General features: G+C 35.4%; 1 protein-coding gene across 12 annotated transcripts in view; it reads right to left on the reverse strand.

Moving 5' to 3' along the window:
• Positions 1–26,521, reverse strand: part of ERC2 (ELKS/RAB6-interacting/CAST family member 2) — a 490,267-nt gene that overhangs the window by 274,624 nt on the left and 189,122 nt on the right. For 5 of the 12 annotated variants that reach the window (XR_009726820.1, XR_009726819.1, XM_061362415.1 and 2 more), the window contains 5 exons: positions 22,896–23,036; positions 22,203–22,343; positions 18,750–18,785; positions 13,588–13,617; positions 12,527–12,720 (listed from right to left, as the gene is read on the reverse strand). Coding sequence is in view for 3 of the 12 variants with exons in the window: in XM_061362415.1 (XP_061218399.1) it covers positions 12,527–12,720; positions 13,588–13,617; positions 18,750–18,785; positions 22,203–22,343; positions 22,896–23,036 (542 nt within the window). In the remaining 9 variants the exon portion in view is untranslated. The remainder of the gene's footprint in view (positions 1–12,526; positions 12,721–13,587; positions 13,618–18,749; positions 18,786–22,202; positions 22,344–22,895; positions 23,037–26,521) is intronic. The other 7 variants (XR_009726822.1, XR_009726821.1, XR_009726824.1 and 4 more) reach the window with 5 other exon arrangements.

Below are 26,521 nucleotides of genomic sequence, written 5' to 3' on the forward strand. Positions count from 1 at the left end.
ATGCATCAGTGTGAACTGCCTCAGTTGAAGCCCTATCAAAATTGATCCACAACCCACACTAAGTGTATATTCACCACTGATACGACATACTCCACCCATAAAACAAGTGACATTTGTGTCATAGTGAATGGAGCCTAACGAAGTTCCAAAGCTATAATCAAGCAATTCACCACTTCTAATGTGCTACACCCCCTCCAGAGTAATTATTTCATTTGGGGTTTGTCTCTGCTTCTTCTAACAGTCTGATAATGAAGCTGCTATAAATATCTGTAACTGTGCTAAAGACGGTGCCAAAACTTATAATACTTTCTCTGCACTGCTTCTATTCCATTTGACAACACCATACAATCCACTGAGAATATTAGTGGCCAGATAATGTCCTTAAAGAGGATATGGGTCATACCGATAGATGCAGAACTGAAATATAACATTGGTGTAAATCAGTTCCACTCTCTATTTCAAAGCTATTACACCACTTAGAAAACAACATTTCTTCTGCTTCTTTTCATTTTGGGAGTCTCTGCTTTCAATGTGAAAACTAGACAGACCAACGTAAAAATCTCACAGATTAATGCAGACCACTACATAGGCACATATGAGTAAAGTGTTTTCTCCTTTCCTAGGAAAAAAAAAACAAACAAAACATTCCTCCATTGTTGTATAGATAGACTCAAAAGGGAAAAAAAAAGTATTTTTGCCATGTGTGCTATCATAAAGGCCACATTTTGGAGGGCAACTTCATCCCCAAATCTCAAAGGACTCCCCCTTCTTTACATGTCTGACTAACCTATATACCATCCTACAGAAAAATAAACTTGCCCATCCTATCTCACCTTTGCCCTTCTTGCCCTCACTGTTCCAAAGCAGAAAGCCTACCAGATCTTATTCTCACTCTTTTCCTTATCCGTATAGAACTATATTTTCCCCCCTTCTACTTCCCACTGGAAAGCAGTAGGGGCAAGACTTCAGCTGCCTGAACTAATTGCCTTTATAATTGTTTAAACTCCTAAACTGTGTAACAACATAACCTACCACCCTACAGCTGATTCTGACACACGAGTTCATTTTTACAGTGGTGCTATCTGATCTTGCAACAGGAAAAAAATATCTGTTCTTGAGGGACATAAATGGAAGTAGCTCAGCTTCCTTAGCATGTGTATTAGAATTAGAACATGGGATGAGAAGGAAATTTTGAGTGGATGCCTCCTGGGGAGACAAGAAAACATTGTCACCCTGCATTTGGACTGTCCCTGCTGCAAGGAGGGCCAACAGGGCACATTAAGAAATTCACTTATGAAATAACCTTAATGACAACTGCGTAAAATTTTGTTGCCCTTAGGACAAGAGAATTTTGAGGAAGATAATACTTTCTGGTTAACCATGACCAAATTTACTTCATCTTTTGGTAATAAAGGCTACTATTTTACTACACGTCTCAGAGAATATTATCACAAAAAGTAACTATTGTCATCTTTCTGAAGAAGAATGTTTGGTTTTCTCTCTGCCATTCACATGAAGCTGAGACCACAGAAAATTCCATGTCATAATTCATACTCCACTTACTCACAAGGAGAACTGAGAAGCACTCTCTGTGTCTATGTTGATAAAAGGACTGAAATCAAAAGGAACACCACATACAAAACACAGAAAGATCATTCAAAACAAACAGCATTTTTTAAATCTCCAAAGAATTTCATTACTACACCCCTAATTGTGCAGTTGAATGCATAACTTCTGTAATGCCAAGCTACCAGTTAAGATAAACGAATTTTAATATATCCCACATTTTCATTACATTCCCATCTCCTGTTACCAACGGATTCATAGCTATTTCAGTTGCACTCAAAGAAGCAAGCTTGCAGCCCACAGAGATCTATGTCTCAAAAAAAACCCCAAAATAAATAAATAAAACAAAATAAATCTATAAATATATATATATATATATATATATATATATAAAACCCTACAACCTAACCAAAAGGCAGTTCTATTGCTGGGTTAAAAGTAAATAAATAAACCAAAACACCAAAAATACACAAATTCAAAGAACCCCTTTTTCTTCTTCTTTTCCCCTTCCTTTAAATCTCATTATTCCAAACATCTGAAGCCTAGTTTAAGATTTCTTAATATTCAGATTATGACAGTGCCTCAGTGTGACAACTGTCTTGCCTTCAAATGCACCACAAAAAGATACTGCTGCCTTAAGAGAGCAAATAACTCTGCTTGACAGAAATAAAGCGAGTGTCACAGAAGTCACTGGAACATTTCTCACCTCAAAGACAAAAACGTGTGAGGAAGTGTTTACCTAACACACAATCTGGGAAGTTTTCCAAAATCTGCTTAAGAAGTGTTTAGTCTGACACAGTTCCCCCCAAAGCCCTGGAGAGATGCTAGAAATATTCATACGAGGATAATGCATGAATGAAAAAGACTTACTAAAATCCTGTTCCAAACTATGGTTCATATCACTTTGTTTCAACACGTATCTGCACTGCAACCACTGAAACTCCAATGCAGCACATTGCACTGTCTTCCTCAGCACATTCTTACTGGATGACACTTTATAGGAACATGTGTGAAATTCATAGCAGAAGACTCATCTGTCACACATCTCTTGTACACCCTTTCTTCTGATGTTCTTTAAAAAATTAAATCAAAAAAAAGACACTGCTGGTGACAGGACACTAGATGAGACGGATATGTGAGATGATTTAATATGGAAATTGCTTGCTCAGCTATTTCATTAATTGTTACCATTAGCAATAACTGTAACCAGTAACTGGAAATAGCTCCTTTGCAATCAACAAGTTGTAGCCCTGCTGCTGCTTCATCAGGTCCTTTCCAGCTGTTGTCCAGATAAGCTGGACATCATACCAAAAAACCACACACACAAGCAACTCCTGACTCTGTCCAGTTATTCTCTGCATCTACCTGCTCCACAGCATGTCCAGCTAAGCCTGACAGCAATCAGAATCCATGTTTCATTGCAATCTCCTTCTGAATTGAATTTTTGAACTGCAACTCCTGTCTCAATCTAGCAGTTCTCAGGATAGATCCAGTCATTATCATTCAATATATGAATCAAACTTTCCATGCTTTTGCAGTAACCTCTTCAGATCTCTAAACAAATCAGATACATTTTGCATGATTTCTTGTCTCAATACTAACTTCCCTTCAGTCTAAATTCAGACCACAGCATTTCAACTCAGTCACGATCACGTTGTCTAGACATGTTGCTCCTGCGTTATGGAAGCAAACAATGTGAGTGGAAGAAGTGGTTCCACCAACAGCCCAATTCCTAAATTTAGTTCCCCTGTCTCTTTTCAGTCACAGCTTTTTGAGGGTAAGCTGTGCTATCTCACAATGCTTCTTCACTCACACACCCATTCACTGTACACAGGGAATGCTGACAGCATTGCACCCAGGCAGCCACCAAGCTCCCCAGATGAGAGCTGTGCAGATACTTCATTCACACATTCAAGAGGTAAAGGAATACATTCTGCTGCTCTTCCCCCTGAGGAAAACTAGTACAAGCCGCAGGTCTGGAGAAGCACAGCAAATATTGTTGTCTTTAAATCAGTAACCATGACACAGAAAGAGTAATGGTCCTAATGTTCTGTCTTCCCCAGTGCAGAATTTTGGTCTCAGGTCCAACCCAATCCAAAGTGGATTATTTCACAGAGAGGTAGAGCTCTTTTTAACTCATATTCAATTTCTGCTTCATGTCCATTTCTTTCACCAGAGTATTTTACACTCCAAATCAAAACCAAAAAAAGGATATCTCTGAGAAATTTAAAAATATCCTTCCTTATTTAAATAATCCACTTCTGATTGTCTCAGAGATTATTTTAATGTTTGTATGCTTTTAAGAAAACCAAAAGGGCAAAGTATAAAACTGGACAGGCAGGTTCAGGAGTGAGTGAGATAAAAATAAGCAACAATGCATTATCCTGTCCTAGGTACCTGTTTGTATCTTTTTATTGTTTATCACTATCATTTATGCTTATTTTACAAGTTGTTATTTTTTCTAAGAAAGTGGAAGTCCAAGGAAATGAATTTTTTACTTTATTTCTTAAATGAAATGAAATTCAAATGTATACAAATCCAAAACCACACATGTAATCAGATAAATCTAAATAATCTTTTCTCAAATCTTCATCTTTTTTAAACCATTTAAACTTCAAAATGTTCACAGTATTAAAAGGTTGATTCTGTATATGTAGCAAACAGACTAAAAGAGAAAGACATGACAACAATCTGCCTGTTATCCAACATGACAACTATGCTTCTCACTCAGAATAACCAGTCTCTCAGAAGAGTAATGTATATCACAGATTCTCTCAGTTTTCATTAGTACACTATCTCAATTTCTCCAGGGAAATTATCTATGAACAACATATCACTCTGCCCTTGGAACCATCAAACTGACATTTGACAAAACTGTGGAAGGCTCCTAAGTTAAATTTAAAACTCCGTTAAACCTCGCCTTACACATCTCATTGAGCTTTAGCCTCCCATGGAAACAATCAGGAAGGCCAGCATCAGAGGCTGGTGGGAAAACTTCTAGCACTGGCCAGTATATTATACATGGAAAAAATATCCATCTCCTCTTTATCTGCAGGCAGAAAGGCTTAGGGAGTATATAACCTGCTATAACCTAAATGAAAAGCAGAACAAACCAAAACCAAACAAAACCAATGCTACTGACTGATTCTTGTGCTCAGAACATTATTATTTTATAGGTAGATGTGCATTAAGGGGGGCAGGTTTATGCCAATGTATTTGATTTTGTTCTTTGCCATCAGTATCAAGAGATGTCTAATCATTCTAACCCCATAGAAAACCAGATTAATAAAATGACAGCTAAAATCATATAGATTAGCAGAAATTAAATAAATTAATAGATCTGTTTCTTAAATTAAGTTTTGATCCTAATGATGATTCAAGCTGCAAAAAACTTAACACTTCACTGAAATCTCACAATAAACTCTAATCATCCACTACAAGTTATCTAGGACTCTAGGGATGAAAGTTGGCAGGGTTATGAGGACAGTTTGCTTCAACAAGGTCAGCTGCTTTTTTAGGTCAATAAATCATAACAGAAATTGCACCTCCAACTGCTGAACAAATATTTCTGCATACCAATCACTGAATTCCAGTGAAATCAACCATAATGACAACTGCATAGCATAATACCCTTCCTTAAGCTCCCTCTGGCTAGAGAGATTTTCAATAAGTGATGAGTATGTTCTGATAGAAATGCCATGGTGGTCATATTTAGACAGTAATTTCATCATAGCCAGCTCCAGAGTAAATACATTTCATTAATTTCTGGAAGAAATAAACTGTTTAAGCATTTTTATAAGTGAGGTGTAATAACAACTCATTCCAGCGCAAGCAAATGTGCTCGCAGCAAATAGACAATAAAAAGTGTTTATCTGACTCATTACTCCAATCAGGAAGCTTCAAATTTCAGAAACAAAATCTTCCAGCTGGAAAGTAACTTTCAATTGTGGTGTGCATTAAAGCACATCAGGAAAAAAACCTTGTCTTGCCAATCTTTTCATAATGAGCCACCTTTTGCCATACAGTTCGAAAGCATCCACATGAGAAACTTCTCAAGCATGTCTGAACTGTGAAATATGAACTGTGCTTGAGAACTTTCCTAAACTAGCAACCTCTGCTTGTATATGAATAGAGAACAATGCTGTGCAAGAATTATACATTGACAGAAAAATTCTGAAAACGTCAGATCTGAACATATTATAAAGGCAGACTGACATTTGCCATGATTCTATACAAACGTGCTGCACAACAACCTGATACCTGGAACCGTTACCTGCAAATACAAAACTTTGGTAGCTGAAATCCACCTAGGAAGTCTTTGCAGTATACAGCCTCCTTTATACTCCAGTCCAATTGATCTATGAAGTAGTAAACACTTTCTACCTTGACAATAACTTAAAACAAGGTCTTTCCCTGCCTAAAGCAAAGCTTCTTTAGTACACGAACAAAACTTTCTCCAAGTTTCCATCATTAAATTCAGAAACTGGAAAATAAAGGATGATCGTAAGAGTGAGAACTGTCTTGAATACCTGTCACGGGACGGGGTGGGGGGAAACAAAAATTAAGCCACATTCTGAAGTGAATGGGATAAGGAAGAAGCAGACAAACCTACAGCCCAGACTGTATAAACTTAACTCGTTTCTAAAATAACAAGCAGGTATCTTAAGACTTCACTAGCTTTAAACTTTTCAGCCATTCGCAGACATGAGAAAGAAAAATTAACATCAAGGCCCAATCAGAAACCAAGAAAAGTTGACTAGATCAATTTTTACTTTGAACAAGCACCACAAGACATGTAATAATACTTTATAAGGTAAGATTACTCAAAACCACTTCACAAGCACAAATGTTAGCTAAACTAATTCAAAATCTCAAAGAAAGAGAAACATGAGTCTGACTAGATCATGTTATACACACACAGAGCATATAAAATACACTTACGTACACCTCCCGTCCAGAATCTGACCAGCACAAAGAGCTAGAAGTTTACAAACCAGAAGCTGAACCACTCCAACTCATCCTATTATGTTTGCAGTAATAGTAAAAAGGGTGACGGTAATGCATTAAGAACTCTCTGATCTTAGGTATAAATCTCTCTGCATTCTGTTGTTGTTGTTCAATCCATTACCTACTGGGTTTGGCTGTCTACCAAAAAGTTATTTGAATTATTGAACTGCCTAAACAAAGATAATCAAAGTAAAACTGAAAGAAGAAAAAAATCTTCACACAAAACAACATATAAATTGAATATGTTGTTAATAAATATTTTTTTCTTACAGACTTTTGACAAAAGCATTCATTTACTGTAAAGTTTTTGATCTGGAAATGGAATGACCAAAAACTTCACGATAGGGACAAGCAGAATAAAAACAGACCAAAAAAAAAAAAAAGAAGAAGATATTCTATGGAATCAAAACGGCCAAATAAACAAAACATCAATGAAAACCTTCATGGTGGAAGGAGCAATTAAGTAGGAGAGCAGAAAATACTGACCTGGAAGTTAAGCTGGTTGGAGTAGGGATGAAAGCAGCAGTTTGGAGAAAAACAGATAAGGAGGAGACAGCAAAAGAGAATAAAGGGAGGAACACATTAGTTCTCATGAAATATAACAAGCAGATGTTATATCAGCAAATTTTATTTAAAAAAAAAAAGAAAAAGGAAGGGAAGGGAAAGCAAGAAGTAAAATAAAATTTCTGTAGCAGTAAACCCTTGTTATGCACTGAATTAAACAGAAATTGTAAAATAAAATGGCGGCTTGTCATTTGTGAGCTGTGCAAAGTCACCTATATTTATAATCATCCAAATGCATGTACATACCAAACAGAACAAATAAATTAGGTGGATATTGGTAGTGTTTGCTGATGCATAGATGTCTCTTCTTATACCATGAATTTGTTTTTTGAACCAACAGAGGTTTGGTGACCCATATTCATCAAGTCTTCCCATGAAAGCCAAAACAGCTAAACAGTTTGGCAGCTTGTTCAAAGATGCCATTCTGAAGTTCACAAAGCACTGCACCTAATAACCAAAGACAGAGATTTTCCCACCCCAACTCCCCAGGAAATACAGTCCCTTCTAACCCTGACAGCAATTTTTTTTCTTCAGTCTGAAGAATAAGGTTCATACTTCATCACTGAAAATACTCCAATACTTGATAAGTTGTTTAAAGATACCTAAATGCCCATTCAATTAAGACAGGAAAAAAAAAAAACTTTGCCTGACACCCAGCTAGAAAAATCCTTAAAGCTGTCACTGGTGCCTATGGATGTTCTTTAGAAGCTACAAAAATAATTTTTTTGAATGCAATTATTCCATATGCTGATGTTTTTTCACTTATGCAATGAACTGTCAGTGCTGTGTGGACTTACTTTGTTCAGAATTCAAATCCAGATCAGTTCAGAATGGATTAATTGTAATCCCAACATTTCAAGATCTTAAATGCACATCTGTAGTATTACTACCCAAAACTTACCACTGGATATGAGAAGTGGATATCAAAAACTCAAACTTCTCATTCAAAAACAAATTGGTTTTATCTCCTAGCTATTACAGTATTTTTAAATGAACTTTGCCATTGTTGTAAGCTTTCCTGAGAAGCTATTCTCAATCAAGCAATGACTGACCATCTAACATACCAGTGGAGAAAAACAGATTCAAGATTTTGCAATGTTCTCATCACTTACTTTCTCTTTTGAGTCTAAATTTATTAATGGATGATTTATAACCATTATATTATGTGCCAACACTCTTGCTGAAATCACTTTTCTTTCACCACAGTGCTTACCCCATTGCACATTTATAGAGAACGAGCATCCCCACCAAGCCTTTGTTTTGCCAGAGAAACAAACCACTGTTGTTTCGACTCCTCCTGTGACATGAGCACCCCATTACTTTAATCATCCTACCAGCCCACTCTGCACCTGTTTCCAGCTTTAATTCTCAAATATGACGGATGAAAAGTACACAGCAGTGTTCCACATGGAGTCTTGCTAGTGCTTGATGACATTAATACCTTAATATCCTTACTGCAGGCATTCATTCTGACATATCAGGATTTACACCTCATTATTTAGATAGCTCATAAAGACACTGCCCCTCTACTCTGCTCTCCTGCCCCTCTACTCTGCTCTCATGAGACCTCACTTGGAGTATTGTGTGCAGTTCTGGTGTCCTCAACATAAAAAGGACATGGATCTGTTGGAACAAGTCCAGAGGAGGCCACGAGGGTGATCAGGGAACTGGAGCACCTCCCGTATGAAGATAGGCTGAGAAAGTTGGGGCTGTTCAGCCTGGAGAAGAGAAGGCTGCGTGGAGACCTCATAGCAGCCTTCCAGTATCTGAAGGGGGCCTATAGGGATGCTGGGGAGGGACTCTTCATTAGGGACTGTAGTGATAGGACAAGGGGTAATGGGTTAAAACTTAAACAGGGGAAGTTTAGATTGGATATAAGGAAGAAATTCTTTCCTGTGAGGGTGCTGAGGCACTGGCATGGGTTGTCCAGGGAAGTTGTGAATGCTCCATCCCTGGCAGCGCTCAAGGCCAGGCTGGACAAAGCCTTGGGTGACATGGTTTAGTGTGAGGTGTCCCTGCCCATGGCAGGGGGTTTGGAACTTGATGATCTTAAGGTCCTTTCCAACCCTTACTATTCTATGATTCTATAAGCAAAGTCACCCAATCTTTCTCTCCCTAAACTGCATCAAGGATTGTCCTTAGTTTACAGCAGGCAGTCTTACTGGTCCTAACTTCACAAACATATATTTTGTCCTGTTGCATTTCACTTAATTTCATGACTCAAACTCCCAGGATATTTCATAAACATACTTTTCAGTCTAACACCATTAATGACAGCATTAAACAATATACTCCTTCAATTACATTTCACATGCAGTTACCTCTCTTTGGCTACACCCTTCATATCAAAATTTAAGCTTATCGCTATCTTACCCAGATTCATCTACATTATAAAAAAAAAAAAAAAAAAAAAAACCAAAAAACCCAGACCCAACAAATTAAGCGCACGCCAAAAAAAAAACACCCCTCATTTCCTTCATCAGGGAAACCAAAAAAAGAAAATGTAAGGTGAGAAAACAGCATCCTAAAGTACATTATATGAATTACAAAACAGGGGGACAAGAGGGAAAGAACGTTTTCCAATATGCTTCTGTTGAAGTTGCAGTAATTTTCACAATGCTTTATTCCCATACAGTGGGTAAACCGAACTTTGGCTCCACCTCTTCTTTTCAATAATGAACCAAGCAAGTACTCATTATAAGCAGAAAAAGTAGTATCACTTCATAAAATCTTACATCAATTTACACTCCACCTGACACCCTAGAAAGGGGAAATCCAACGTCAAAGTTGCCTCTCTAGGACACAAACAGGTGGCACGGTTACATACAGATTTAATCTTTAGGTCAGTATTTTTAGAAAATAAGGAAAAGAAATAGAAAATATATTAAATTTTAGAAAAAGATGAGTAAGTAGTAAGAAGGGCTGGATACTCACTGTCTAAAAATATTTCCCTTTTAGACCTTTATCTTGCTGTCAGATTGCTAGACTTACTGCACTAATCAACAAATTTGTGCCTGTGCTTATGCATGTTAGTAACTTCATTGCCAAGGAAAGGGAATAGCTTCTGTTGATGAAATCAATAATAGATATTTTGACATAAATGCTTTTTTTTCTCATTTACAATAATTACTTTACATATTCTGTGTGCATAGGAATTTCGAATTAATCTTGAAAGCTGTAGGTAAGTTACATCAAATGAGAAAGTATATTAAAGTTAACAGAACTCAAAACCCAATCTTAGAACATGATGATCCCCAAAACCTGCAACGTTCTACTATCCTTAGCTGGACATGCCACAGATATCTTATTGTAAGCATACTGGAAGCACTTGAAGGTTCATAGCAAAGCTTTACTTTTACTTCACATTCAAAGTACAGTATATCTTGTTCAAAAGGTCTGTGCAGTACCAAACTATTTTCTGAAAAGTTATTTCAGTATCAACACCCTCATCAACAATAACAGACTGGAAACCAGTGTCCCAAAATGTCACTGATAAAAATGCATCGAATTTTAAAAATATATTAATAAAAAAACAGAAAACACTGCCCATTACATAACCCACTGCAAGGTTCTCAGACAGTAAGAAGAGGTGGTACTCTGACAAGGCCATAGGAACAGCTCTGCCTCCCTTGGCACCTTGTTTGCTTGTAAACCATTGCTTCTCAATTGATAATTCTCAATTAAATTCAGATAAATCTACTACTCTATATCGATTACTTATATCTTTTATATAAAACAAATAAACTATAATTTTAGATCACAAGCTTCCCTACTTCATCATTTTTATCTATTAATCTTGTCATTTTAATATTCAACCACTCAACACGTATGTGACTGCTACTTCATGAATCTCTTAAGATCATCCCCTTGAACAAAAGTTTATCAAACCTGCTATTGCCTCTAGTGCCACACAGTAATTCAGTAGGTTTTATAGCCTAATGAGGATGTCAGTTACTGTATCAGTAAAAACTACACAGTGAATTTCCAACAGTTTTGTCACACCTGGAGTCACTGTATTACAAGCCCAGGTATGTAACTGTCCCTACAATACATGCACTGATGGGTGGAACAGGCAGCACTCTCTTGACCACACAGATTCATTAATTGTGTTACATTTTTCCAACATGTCACTTTAGGATTTTAGACAGTTTAGACAGAACTCTCAGTCATGGTGCCATAGTGACCACTCCATTACCAGCTTTTTCTGGTATCTACTTTACACATTAAAATCAGTGCAACCACTACACTATTCTAACATATAACTGCTAATTAAAGTTGTCCTCATGTAAACAACTCTAAAAAGTTCTATTTTGAGTACAAATCTTTTTTCACTTTAAATTTAAGGTCTTGGCTCTCATGACACTTTGACTGATAACTCTATACTGTTCAGTATTATGATTAGTAAACCATTGCCAAATGTCTGCAGAGATAGATAAGTTTTGGCAACAGATAACTGTGAAAGTTGATAAGTCATCATCAGTAAAAGATGCTCTACAATGTCTTTCTTTCCAAGCTGGCTGGTTTTCTCCCCCTCGGGTAACCAACATTTCCAGCAGACCTTTCCCTCTTTCATAGTAATTCTACCTAATTGGACAGAGCAGTGCTTTGTCTTGACTAGCAATAATCACAACAGTGAGATCCCTTAAACTTCTCTTTGGGAACCATAAAGCATTTTTCTTCTCACTTGACCACTAGAAAACAATTATATAAAATATCTGAAAATATCAAATTCCTTCTTTCATTCATGTAAGAGTGGCCAAGTACAGGAAGGGAACAAGAAATCAGACCCACATAACCTGATTATCAATCAAATAAATGGCAGTATACCATATGGGAGAAGGTTCCCAGAATTATTTAGTTCTGAAGGGTAAGAGACAAATGGACCCCCAAACCCTCCTGTCTCCATTAAGGAAAGACTGTACAACCTTCCCAGAAACAAGACAAACACTGCCTGGTCAGTGTCAGAAAACTGAAGCAGACAAAAACTAGAGAAACACCAAAAATCAGTAATAACTATTAATTAATTGTCATGGGACTGGTTAGAAATACTTACCAATACTTTTCAGGACCTCTGAGAACCGGTGTTGCTGTTCACACTGAAGAAGCATGTGCAGGGACAGTTTTAATTTACCAGTTACTAGAAAGATAGGACTGCCCTTTAAAAGGTTTTCTAGGAGGGTTCTTGTCATTGTAAATTGCATATGGCTTTTTTATAGATGTTCCTTTTATAGAGACTACTGAAAAAGTGGAAACCTAGAATTGTTCCAAAATCAGCAGATAACAACTATTCTGTGAAAAAACACATTCTACAATTAACTTCTCTGCTCTGCAATGAAGACCAAGTAAATAAAAATGCCACTTAATGTAAGACAAATAATACAAGAATTACCTTTCTAGCTCAGCAATTTTCTTATCTTTGTCATTCTTCTCATTCTCTACTTCCTTGAGTATTTCTAGAAGTCTGTCAACCTCAGCCTGAGCTTTGCCACATTCTTCTCTATAGTATGATGCTTCTTTGTCAAGCTGTTTCATTCTGTCTGCAAATTCTGGATTCATCCGTGCCTCCTCTTCAGCCTCATGAGCCTTTGGGATCAAGATTTTTAAAAAAGTAAGGATGATGATAACTTATACAGCTTTAAGAGCTTTAATTCAGTCTCGGAGAGTGGGTTGTTTTTTCTTAAAAAGGATTATGGGTGTTTCTGTCTGATTACAATATTTTCTACAGAAGCATTGAAGATAACTTCATAGTCTAAAATTATACTCAAATGCTATCATCCTGCAGGGGAGGGGATTTACTAAGGTTTCTTTACATATTAAAGTGACCATATTTAAAGGGTGTTCTTTAAATTAAAAAAAAAAATCTACTTGTAATTTAATTCACATTAAGCTTTTAAAGTATTTCAATTATATTGGCAATTTCTTAATAAATCATAGTCTCTCTCTTTCCCCGTATATATACACACACTTTGTCCATGTGTATATATGCACACACAGATACACATATATTGTAATCTGTATCACCAGATGTTTCAAATGTAGTTTGAAGAATTTAAAAGGAAGAAATCATTTTAGGCAGTGCTGTTTTTAAAAGACAAACCAATTAAAAGACAAACCAATAAACTAAAAAGTTGCTTTCAACAGACATTTTACCCAATAATCCTTTTTCTCTTATTGTTTATACTTGACCTGAAACATCAGAAGAACAAGCCCATTGGTGTAAACAGCACAAACCTGGCAAACACATGCATGGATGGGTGGCAGTTTCACAGACAAAAAAGAACGCAATGAATACAACAGCAGTGCAGAGCCCAACCTTACTCCCATGAAACCTAATGGCAAAAAACCAATTAACTTCAATGGGAGCATGATCTGGCATCAAGTACTTTAAACTGTTGGCTGGAATAATCACAGACAGATGGAAACAACAATGCACTGCAATGCTTAGCCTACCCCTTGCTTCCCATTATTCCTAATTGGCATCTTGAAAGAGCAGGCAAGGAAAAAACAAGTAGTTTAAGGCAGTGCACATTAAACATAGAAAATTCAGATAACATTCTCTTAACATACAGGAATTATACAGAAATTCAGGATATTTAGAACTGAAGGTCCTCCAACTATCTGATGGCGCAGAGAAGACATGGACTTACTTATCCTTCTCTAATTTCAAGGAACAGACAATGCAAGCAAAGCAATGAAAGAAACACAAGTCAAAATGAAACATGCGTGCTTTGGGAAAAAAAATAATTTAAACTACAGATTCTAGAAGGTTCATGTTCTTTGCAATGGATAAATTTTTCTGTATAAATAAGAACAAGTCTCACTGACAGTAATTACAACAATTAAAATCTTGAAATTACCAGGAAAGAAAATTAGTGTGTTTGCATGTAACATACAATTTAAGCATGAGGATAATAAGAAAAAAATAGTAGGTTTTAAGTGTTATTTATCCTACTGTGAGATTCTTATTCAGAAGAAATATTTCATTACCAAAATGAGCCAAGGGAACAACATGAGAAGTCTACAAATCCAGTGGCCTTGCTCTTCAAACTCTCTGTTTTGGATAGTAATACATGCTCCAGCCCTGAATCCTAGGCAGATACAGGACTTTCCTAACCCAGAGTTTGTTTCAAGGCGATATCCAGAGTATCTTGATTGATACTGTCTGGGTGAGATGCTAGCAACTGATACCTTTTCATCCTCATATACCTTCCTACTTTACTAATAAGCTTTGATTTATTTTATACCAGGTGTTAATTGTTTCAAGAAATTTACTCAGGGCCAATTATGTGAGAGCTGTGTAGTAGTTTCCAGCTGCAAAGTACTTCAGTTTTCCAAAAGGCCTATCAAGATATTAGACAATGTTTTATCTCTCAAAAAATTAACACTAAGTGTTTTTTAGCAAAGAATAAAAATAATTCCATTGGTTTGTAAAGATAAATTCACTTAAGGAAAAATAAAATTAAAAAAAAAAAAAAAAAAATAAACCCAGACAAACAACCCAGCTCACACCTTTAAAATACAAAGAGCATGCTGTTCCCTATTGCTCTTCAGATTTCTCTTCCTCTCCTAAGGGTTAATTTAGAATTTCCCAGTTACCCTCAAGAGGCTCTCACTCTTTCATATTCCTCCCTGTCACCTTTCTTTCCCTTTCATTTATTTTAGTGTCTAATTCACTTATTTACCAGCCTTGCTTCCATCATTTCATAAACAAGGAAAACACCCACCTTCCTGCCTCTAACCAGTTTTCTTCACTTTAGCATACAAGAACTCCCAGCTTCAGCTCTTTTTTCCCCAGAGCCAAGGTGCCAAATGTTCAGCTACCAAAGAACATTCCTCTCACACAGCACATCAGAAATTTACTCAAGAGATTATCTACTGCATAGCTTATAACTGAAACATCACCTGCTGTATTAGATATAAACTATATTTTTTAGTTTAGCCCTATAAACCTTGCTCAATACCATGCTTAGGAAATTAACTTTAAGTTGCAGAAGTATTTTCAATTCTTGTGCTTTCTGTGATACTCATGTCGCTTCATATTTGTGGGACGTGTTTTTGGAAAATTCTATAGCACATACTTGGTCACTGTATTTCCCTAGGGTTTTCAATATGAAGCAGATCTTGTAGGATATGATTAAAACCAATGTGATTAAGTATCCAACCTATACAGGGTTTTCAGGTGCAGCACAGATATAATATCACATATAAACCAATATAAACATTCAGTTCAAGGACAAACATGAATCTAATCTTAAAAAAAGAAAAAAGATCCCAGTATCCCAATATTGCAAACCAGCAATTAATTTAGTTGCCTCTACTTTCACAAGTATTTCCTATAGAGTATTTTTGGACTGTTGGCAGGAATCAGATTTCTTGAAGGGCATTGTCTTAATGCAAGGAAAGGAAAGTTAGGTAAAAAGAGAGATAAAACATTTAACATTTTAAAAAAGAGCCTTCTGCAGGTGATACTCCCTTTAACGGAATCCTCATGTTGTAAACAAAGCTGCTGATACTACAAGAGAGAAAAACACAATCCATCTGACATTCCCAGGACAAAGGCATAGAATTACTTATAAAAGCCCTATTATATTTATGGCTTTGAAAGATGTGTTTGGATTTGAACTAGGCACTTTTTTTAATTGTTATATACAGATCAGGGGTGATTTGTTGACAGATGGAACTTGACTTCTGAGGTCAAACAGTAGGCCCAAAGGAGATGAAAGGCAGCTCACAGATATTGACCCTGCTCCCACCCAGACAGGGCAGATTTCTTTGGCTTGTTTTGCACTCCGGCTGTGGGAGACATGCTTGGATCACTTCTAGCCAGAAGCTGCATGGTTATCACAAGAATCAGTACGTCTCTGCCTACCACTGCTATCCTCTCTTCTATCCTTTGTAGCATTTCTGTCACCCCCTTTCCTCTCTAAGTTCTCTTTTTTCTTGGAAAGAATACATTTTCTGGTTTTATGGTGTTTCTATGGGTAAGAGCGAAAAGTTCATGCATACCTTTCATCAGCCAAGTAATTGATCTCTTAATCTATCTGTAAATTATAATACTGGTGTGTGCAGATTAAGCTAGTTTCAACCTAGCACACTTGGTTTATGAAGTTTGTCTCTCAGTCTTGTGACTATGTTGTATGTTATTTTTACAATTCAATAAAAATAGCATATCACTCTACCATTCGAGTCTTGCTGATTTTTACAGTGATTATGTATCTGCTCTCATATTTGCTTAATAAGTACTACAAATATTTTAAAAGGAACATTTCCATAGGTAAATCACAAATTTCCTACAGAAACACTGTAGTTATATGACACAGACATGCAACATGATTTAGTCTATATGATACAATCATGCACACATTAGTCTGCATAACAGAAATGTATGGATACAGTATTTCATTTTTAAAGCTTCAGACACAAACATACACAGAAATCAACCAAGTATTTCATAAAAGGAAAAAAAAAAGAAACAGCAGAATTTACATGCAAAAAATTACTTTGTAAGATCCTTCAAATTTTATTACTTTCAGTAATAAACTAAAAAAGTAAAAATTGCTGTAAGCTTAATTTTTTGTAGTCTCCTTATTAAGATTTTCTATCCATAGCTGTGTTTTAAAAACATCAGATTCAGCAATAAATGAAAGCCTTGGAGTTGATAACTGTATGACATAGAAGAGGTCTACCCAGAAATTGACTTTTTTCTCTAATGCATGTGAACAGAAAAGCATTCAAATCTCAGTATTTTAAGAACAGACTGTAATCTGGGGTTTTGTAACACTATTATTCTCAACAACAAAGGTCAAGGAAACATTTTACGTTTGATGATCTGCAGTTATTAACATTTAAAGTAACTGCTGTTATGCCCTCTCAAAGAACAAAAGTGAAATCTTAGCCTTGCAGAATTCAAATATGTTGCCATTAACTTTAATCAAATCACAATTTCATTTCAAGATCTTAGGTGGTTTTGAGGGAGCAGAGGATCATTGCTACTTACATTGTTAAAAATAGGCTGGTATAAATACAAGCAAGAGAAAAAAGAAGAACAAGAAAAGTTTACTCAACAGAACCTGTCTCATGGACACATGACAATTGCTGCCTGGTGCCAACAGAAATGGAACTTGCATCCATTGTTTTGGAACTGCCAACAGGCTGTCCTTTTGAAAATGAAGCACTTAAAGGCAAAAAAATAAAAACCAAAAAAGGACTGACTTGAGAATACTGCACACAAATAGACTAGGAAGTAACAAACAAATTCCATACAGCAGAGTAACTAATAATGAAATAAGGACTAGAAAGCATTTCTTAAAATCAAGATTAAAACTAAGACAAAAAAAAAAGACTCCAGTCTGAAAAGACACGCATAGTGGGAGTGGAACTGATACAAATAGAAAAATAACTACCACAAAGGTGAGCCAAGATGATAATAATAAAAAAGGGGTTTATTTGTTCAAAGGGAAAAAGCTCTTTGACCATCAGCGTGCTGGATGGTAGAGGTGATAATATCAGGGCTTATACTACTTACAAACAATTTATAACTGGATTCTAAAAACAGTTAAACAGTAACTTTAAAAGTAAATACAGCACATTCTGTGGGACTGTTCTTCCCATACAAAGGGCATGACATTATCTATTACAAGGTTAGAAGTTACAAATCTTAGCACTAACAGACTCCAAAGCTGGAATCCTGGTCAATGGACATTCAGTAAAGGCAATTATTTTCCCTAATGCAAAATATCACATTACCTGAACTACAAAACCAGTTCTTCAATAGGTACTAACTATGATTACTAAGTAACTGTAGCTTGTAAATTGCTATTACAGTTACATCATTTGTTCTGTACTGTGATGGTCACAGCACATTAAATGTAAGTCAGCCAAAAAAATGGAAACTGTTCTCTGAAGAGAGAATGGTTGTTACTGCTCTTCCTCAAATTGAAAAAGGGACACAGTCAAGTCAAAAGGGTAGATATTGTGCAATTAAAGCAGATGCTGGGAAGAATAATAACACTTAAAAAGCCCAAGTAATACTGTTCGGCTTTTTCAAAAACTGCCCTTTGTGTTCATAATTTTATATTTCAGCACTTTCTTTGACTAGATAGGCTTGTTTTCATATTCTTATTGTATGTATGCTGAACGTATACAGCCTTTTGAGAGTAAAACTGATCTGTATCAGTTTAATCATATGCATTCTTTAAAACAGTACTAGTCACTTCCTAGATACTATTACGTGCATAATCAACTCTGTTACTTAAGATAAACTGAATAAATGTTATCTAAGTTTGAAGGATCAAATAAAGTACTGCAGAAGGAGGAATTAAAAAGCAAAGCAAAGCAAAAACAAATCTGCATGCTTTTTCTAATGGAGAAGTTGAGGACCCAAAGGCTAGGATGGTTTTTTTCTCAGAATTGCTGTAGGTACCTATTTAACACATTTCATACTTAAGAAATGGCCTTGAAGTCCACAAAGTTCATTTATTTGGGTATAATGAATACAGCATAGTGAGCATCGGAAGTATCCAGCAAAGCTCCACAGAGGAAGGGCACGACAGTAAGGTAATGGATCCTCATGCTTTCATATGTTACAGCGGGCATTTTAAAGAAGAACTTACTGGATTGTACATCTGATTGAACAACTGTTCAGCTTGCTACATTGCAAAGTTGGAAGGGAGTGAAGCACAGACAGGAAGAGAAGGAAAGATCCAGGAAAACAGCATTAGCTCAACAAAACCAGTGCATTTGCACAGAAGAACTTGTCATTAAAAAGTAGAAATTTAAGATTCTAAACATTCCTTGGTGAAAGTGAGAGGCACTGGGGAAACATAAATGTTGACTTTGGCTCCTAAGAAAGAATAGCTGAAGTAAGAAATGTAAGGTTTGTGTTACTTTCCCTTTCTCAAGTTAAATAACCCATGAAATAAAGAAAGGTGTCCACTTTTGATGATACATTAAGTGCTGGTCTCAAGCAATGAATCACAAGAAGTGCTTTTGGCTGAGGCTGCAGTTTATCACCAAAGCTTCAAAGACGGTAATAATAAAAGATTAATTAAATCGTATCATTAAATTTATTACTTTCTTTTTGTTTAACACAAGACTGAATTTTCTATGCAGAATGATATTCAAACAGTACATCTGGGCAGAAAGTACTTTAGCAACTGCAGTATGTCAGTAAGCAAGTAAATTTAAGTTAATGAAAAACAACAAAAGGAGGAAATTTTAGAGTGGATAATAAGATTATATATATATACACACACCCACATATATATATAAGCCACTTTGCTACCTATTAGGTAATTCCTGCTGTTCTTTCAGTAGTAGCAATCCAAAGTGAACAAAAACTATATTTTGGCAAAAAAAAAAATCATTGAGAATTCTTACTGGGTTTATGATTTTTTTTTCTACTTTTATGAATTTCATCCCAGAATCTTTGTCACAGAAAGTTTAATAAAGATGTCTATGTTTTAAAACATTATTTTGTGTAGAAAAATACAGCACAGTCGCATGAATAGTTACTCTTTATGAATATCCTATTTATTACTTTTTGAAATGCATCTACTCTATAGAATTAAAATTGTGGGTTTAGAATCAGTATATTTTCTTCTGCTGAAATTAAAACAATCTAGTTATGTGACACTGAAAAATACTGGGTCTAATCAGACCAAATGAGAACTATATTATCAGTAAATGAATCTTATTCTCTCCAAAAACAGGAAGGAAACAAGGGAAGACAAACTTTTAAGTAAAGTTGTGGGTTGTTTCTTTTGTTGTTGGGTTTTTTTTTAATTTAGAGATTATGTTTGGACTTGTCCTTGCACACATTTTCTTTCAGGAACAGTACTTACTATCATCAGGTTCTCATGGAAAACTAGCTCCTAGCAAATGTGCATGGAATGCTACCTTCATATTTATTAGTTCATTTGTTAAAACATATACATCAACACTAAACTATAATTACTCTATAATATCACAATGAAAGTGTCCCCCCTATAATATTTCTAGAAAGGCGTAATGGGTAAACTGCATTCAAATTTCTCGAAGTAACAGAGATCCCTTTGGAATCACTTTTGGAAACGAGATATAAGCTGTACCCATTCCTCCTGCTTCTCATAGTGGTTAATGTTCATACGTAAGCACACTTATGGGACATGCAGTTTAATTTACTCTGAACTATGTTGATGTTCACTCCTACTCTAACTCAGACATATGCAGGAATAGCCCAGATTTCTGTTTCAGTTAGTTTCCTAAGAAGTGAAAACATGGTGAAGGTAGTTTTCTGGGGACCAATTACTTTTAACACAGGATATTTACAGGTTTGAACATACAGTATTTTATTAGAGAAAATGTGAATTGAAAATTACTGTTTGGAGTCTACTATCATTAACAGTCACTGTTTCTGTTCAACTAAACATGCCCACAAAGAAGGTTGTAACTGCATTTTAATGTGGAAATACCTGGTCTCCTACAAATGTTGGATGAATTTCCATTGGGGCTTTATGTTGCATTTGTAATATAATAAAACTATTATGTTTTCAACTTTCATTTAATAATCCTTTGTATTTCTGTGTAGGGAACATACTCCCTTTTTATACGAAAGACGGCCAGACACTCTCTGACTTTTATAAGTGCTTATTTTTCCATGACTCTATGATGTGTTTATATGCACGGTCATAAAAGATTGACTTAGGATTTCAAGTCCTTAAAGAGGATTTTGATTTTTTTTCTTCTTTTTTTTTTTTAGTGATCTGTGCCTTTAGGGTTTTTATGACTATTTTAAATGAAGAAAATAAGATATGTCAGATAGTAATGAAAAACATTTTGTAGTGAAGTGCAAAGTAAACAAAAAGATTTTCTAACAAAAGAAAATAAAGGACTTCCCAAGAAATAGGTTTTTTGGATATTTTCATTCTGACATCAACAGCATTTATAAGCTATCAAACATATAAAGTACTTGTGTTTCCATTAAAAGCTTTTGCATATGTTTATTGGTAAAGATTCCCTTCCTTCCTCTCTACAATCAAATATTTAACACAGACACCTAATTGCACATACTTAGTCTGAATTAAAAAATAATAGAAGTGTAAAGTTACACTCCGGTATCCTTTATACTTTGCAACATCTTCTTCATGGGTAAGTCTATTGAACAATACTTAAACACAGCGCAGGATACTATTCAACCTGGGTAAAGAGAGTGTCAGAATATTATCCTAACAGTGGCAACCTTCATAGAACAAATAAGCAGTCTTTTCTAGAAAATGAAACATTAGATATCAATATAAAAAAATAAAGTTTGACATACACTTAATCATGAATTGCAGTGGGCAAACATAATGCTTAAACCCATCAAATACATCATGAGATTGGTGTTCAAACAATGAGAGCAGACATTACCAAATGACATAGAAAGAGGTCAAAGAAACAATGTATGGTAGAAAAGGCATCAACAAACTTGCAAATGTATTAAGCAAAAACTATTTGGATGCATCAATTTAAATAAAACCATGTTATAAAATACAGGATTTGTATGTTTTCCCTTAAATGCTTGCTTCCACTACTTGCTGAATAGAAATACTGAATTGCTAGCTGAAATAAACTATACATTATTTCCCTTAATTATCACAAATATGCATTCACCAACACAACCAAAAAAAATGCCAAAATAAAACCTAGCTACAGTTTCAGTTTTGGAAGCAGAATTTTTTTTTTTTGTTAGGAAGTACAGCATTCTTTCAACAAGCCTTTAATTTTTTCCCATGCTACAAACATTTCCAGTCTACTAAAAGATGCATAAACTCACATACATACAAATTTGATAATTTCTTTCTGCCCTTCTACTTTCCCTCTAATGTCCTACTCCCAGTTCATCTATTTGTAGCAGCTTCTCACAATTCCCTCATATTCAGGATAAATTCTGAGGCTCACTAGTGGCTTTGATACAAACCTCATAAGAAAAAGCAGTATTTGATGCAAGCATCAGCAAATAGTGTAAGATGGCTAGATTTTAGATTTACTCCAGAAGATTTTTTTTCTGATTGTTGTTGTTGTGGTTTGTTTAAGATGGAACTTACCTTTTTCAACTGTGCTTCCAACTTACTACACTCTTCTTTCTTTTGTTCTATGGCTATTTCTAAAGACTTAAGTTTGGAGTCTCTTTTCAGCCCTGCTGATGCCAATGAAGATGCATGTTCTTTGAGATCGATTAAACTAGACTGAAAAACGACCAAGAGTAAACAGTTAATTCCTAGTCATCAGGACACTATCTTGTTGCCAACTCAGTGATCACTCGGATCCTGTTCCCCCCCCTTCCCAAAAAGAGTTGACACAGAGACAAGCATTTATAGCAACAGACACCATTTTGAGAATACAACCAATTGGAATCACAGGAGCTGGCACGGACTGAAACACAGAAACACTTGTAATACACACAAGCTGACATTATATTCTGGAGGTACAATGACTTTGAATTCTATTGATCTAACTGACAAAAGAGAACAGGAGCAATGCTGGAATACTTGCGCATACTGGAGGCTTATATAAAGGAATTAAGTAGAGATAATGACACACAATTATGCAAGGACTGATGCAATATTTTATGTACAAAAGTGAGTACTATGAAGAATGATTAAGAAAATAGCAGTCCAGAAGCTGACCACTGAAGTGGCAGAATTTCAGTACTTAAAATAATTCAAGAGTAATCCTAACGCTTTCTTCCATCACAGTAACATAGATAGAAAAGCATAGACTTTACTAGAAAGACTGACCTCTTTTTCTGTCAGTTCAGCTTGTAAAGCATTAACTTTCTCCTTCAGGTCTTTGTTTTCTTTTTTATAAGATTCAATTTCTTCAAGTCTTTCTCTGTCGTCTCGCTCCCTTTGCTCCTTCAAGCGCTCTATTATTCTTTCCTAACAAGGGAAAGAATTGCAAAATGGAAAAGTTGGGAATCATTTAAGAAAAGAGAGAATAAAATTTCTTTACATTAAGTACCACTTAGAAAAATCAGCCTTCAGAAGAAGAGTATAATTATGTTAATGGTATTAAAGTCAATGCAAGATTTACCCTGATTTCAAAAGCATCAGATCAAAGTTTTCAATACTTGATAAGAGTAACATAGCACAGAAACTTCATTAAATGTCTATACTGATATGAATATGTTTGATCATGTGATAAATATGGAAAGCTATTCATGTCATTAATGCATTTCCTGTATTTGTAAGTGACTGAAGTCTTGAATAACAGTTCAAAACAGAGAAGTCATGACTGGTTTACTCAGCTTAAATTTGGTTATGTTTTTTGAATTCTAGTAGACTCTATAGTGCTTGCAAGAAGTTTTCAAGGTTCCAAATGTATTTATAAATCAATCATTTGCTAAGCATCAGTAACTTACAGTTTGCATGTCTTAAAAAATATTTCAAGAGGAAAAAAGAGGACCAATATTTAAAATACTGTTTCACAGAACTGGTCAACATGACTGAAAACTAGTATTAGAGAGAAAAAGCCCATGCTAATTCCTTCTGTTCATAATTCCTTATATGCCATATATACAGACACATGCACACTATATATATATACATATATACACACACATATGTACATATATATATATACACTTATACACACACTAACTTGAAGTTTAGCTTTACCTCATCTGTGGTTATAAAGCACTACAATGCAAGCAACATTTAAGCAGCTGTACTTCCCATTCTACTTTGTAATAAACCAATCGTTATGATGAAAAATAATATTAAGTCATTACTGAAGTTAGCTGAAGTGGGAACACACCATTAAAGGCATATATCATTCAGTCTTAGTCTTTCATTTGTTTTCTCCATGCACTAGACGTGATGTTTATTAAAGCCCCAGAGGATCTTTTGAAGACTGTTTCTGTGGGTTTTTATGCTGAAGGCATACTTCGCAAAAAGCCAACTATCAACACATACATGCATAAAAAGGAGCCTAAAATCAAGCCTGTGATTTTCATTCCAGCAGACTCCAACCTTGGAGATAATCAAAACCCAGATGGACAAAACTATGGGCAAATTCCTTCAGTTGACTCTGCTTTGAGCAGCTGGGTTGGACTACGTGATCTCCAATAGTCCTGGTTCCATGGAATAGGCAGAGACATTTTACAGATTCTGTACCTCAAACACTGGCTGTTTCTCCTCTCCTCAGCCTCCCTCCCCTGTTTTCACAATTTATTCCTTTCTAACACATCAGCATTTCTGGTGGCAAGTGTCCACTGCCTCTGCTTTTCTGTTCCTCCTTTCATACTACTTAGAAAAGGAACTGCTTACTAGGAAATAGAATACAGTGTTTTCAGAAGACAGGTAAGTTTTCTGTAGGTGTTCCCTTTTATTTTCAGCTTATATACATATATCTGCCTTTCATAAAGCATCTAATGAAGATCTCCCATTTATTCACTCTCCTATCATTTAAATGCTGTTTTATCTGAATGTATAAAGTCTAACTGATAACCAGTTTCTGTATGAACTGAATAAATATTCTGTTATTTTAAATTACTGATTTAAAAGTTGATTACACTTAAAATCAATTTTACTTTAATGGGTCATACATTTCCCTGAAAATATTTAAATGCCAATTAAAGAAATAGAAAAATTCAGCTTCTAACATTTATCATTACTTATCTGAAGTCTCTAATGTTTGTGGTTACTTATTAGACAGCTAAGTGTAGACCACAGTGTAACTGCAAGCAAGCATATTAGAATTTTAACTTAAATCTTAATTTTTTTATTTCCTTTTTTGTTTCAAATATTTTTAAATTAACTTTTGCAATATGCTTACATAGCAAATGTAAATTTTATTTTCTAAATTTTATTTTGTACATTTTATTGCGTAACATGAGCTATTAAGATCAAGTATCAAAAGCAGATGTGCGGTATTAATCTTCGTAGATGCTGCTGTATCACTAGTCTGTTATTAGATGTGGAACTAGGCCTAACTGAAAAACGTGATATATTTCAAATATAGAGCCACTTAAAACATCTATCTCCTTCTGATTTTTTTTTTAAGTTCCACTTATATAATACTGGCTTCTAGCTGTAAGAATTTGTTTCACCAATACCCAGCACTTTAAAAAATGCATTTCAGCAAGTATTTTATACTAAATATATATAAAAATAAATTATTAAAATTGAATGTTATTAGAAGGTTTTTAAACAATTAGATTACAATCTTTACCATGTAAGTAGTTATATTTCAGTTTGTAAATAAATGTATTTTGCATCTTTTAGAAACTTAAAAGCAATGAGCATTATACTGAACAATGTTGGAATAAGAATATTGGTATAGTTATTTTTTTGCTGCCTAGTTCCTAAGGAAAACTTTTTCAAAAGTGTGAAAGTTCATAGTGATACTTTCCTTCTGCATTTAGCATTCCCCTGACATCAGGGACTACTTTCCCCAATCTACCTAACTGAACATACGTGTTAGGAAATTAGTGTTACTGTTACAATCTTCAGAGAAAACAGTGCTGACTACACACATTTCTATTTACTTCATTCAGAAACAAATACACATTGATGGCATAGTACGTTCCAGTTTGCACTCAGTAAAAACGAGATGATCAAAACTAGAGTTAGCAGGCTAGCTAAAATTAAATCTATATCCAAGACATTATCAGCTGTCTATACACCGAGACCTCTGGGACTGTAGATGTAGACTACTCCTGGCTTCATTCGGCCCAATGGCAAAATCTCCCTTTAAATCATAGCTGTCAGGATTTCAAGATAGAAATGTGCTCATACAGAATGAAGGTCCTTCAACAGCAACACTGTTGAGTATCACACAAATGACAAACCAGTAAATATATTACATTTTCTTTTTCTTTTTAATGTTACTGTTTGCTGGCTTTTGCTAATACAGATTATGTGAGAAACGGATGATATATTTTAAAAGGAAAGGGAAGAGCTGAGGAACTACAGGCCAGTCAGTCTCACTTCAGTACCCAGCAAGATCACGAAGCAGATCCTATGCATGCTAAGTACATGGAAAATAAGGAGGTGATTGGTAACAGCCAAAATGGCAAATCGTGCCTGGCAAATTTGGTGGCCTTCTACAACAGGGCTACAGCAGTAGTGAGTAAGGGAAGAATGACTGCTGTCATCTGCCTGGACTCGTACAAAGCATTTGACAATGTCCCGTACAACACAGTGGATAAGTTGCTCAGCATGAAGAAGAGAAGTCTTTGGGAAGACCTTACAGCAGTCTTCCTGTACTTAAATGCATCTAAAACAATGCTAGAGAGGAACTATTTACAAGGACATGTAGTAATAGGACAAGGGGTAAATGGCTTTAAACTCAAAGAGGGGGGATTTTGATTAGATATAAGGAAGAAGGTCCTTACTGTGAGAATGGTGAGGCACTGGCACAG

This window comes from Neopsephotus bourkii, unplaced genomic scaffold (genome assembly GCF_033783945.1).
Source record: "Neopsephotus bourkii isolate Nb327-2 ecotype Australia unplaced genomic scaffold, CSIRO-AGI_Nbou_v1 NB_1120, whole genome shotgun sequence".
NCBI classification, from domain to species: Eukaryota; Metazoa; Chordata; class Aves; order Psittaciformes; family Psittacidae; genus Neopsephotus; species Neopsephotus bourkii.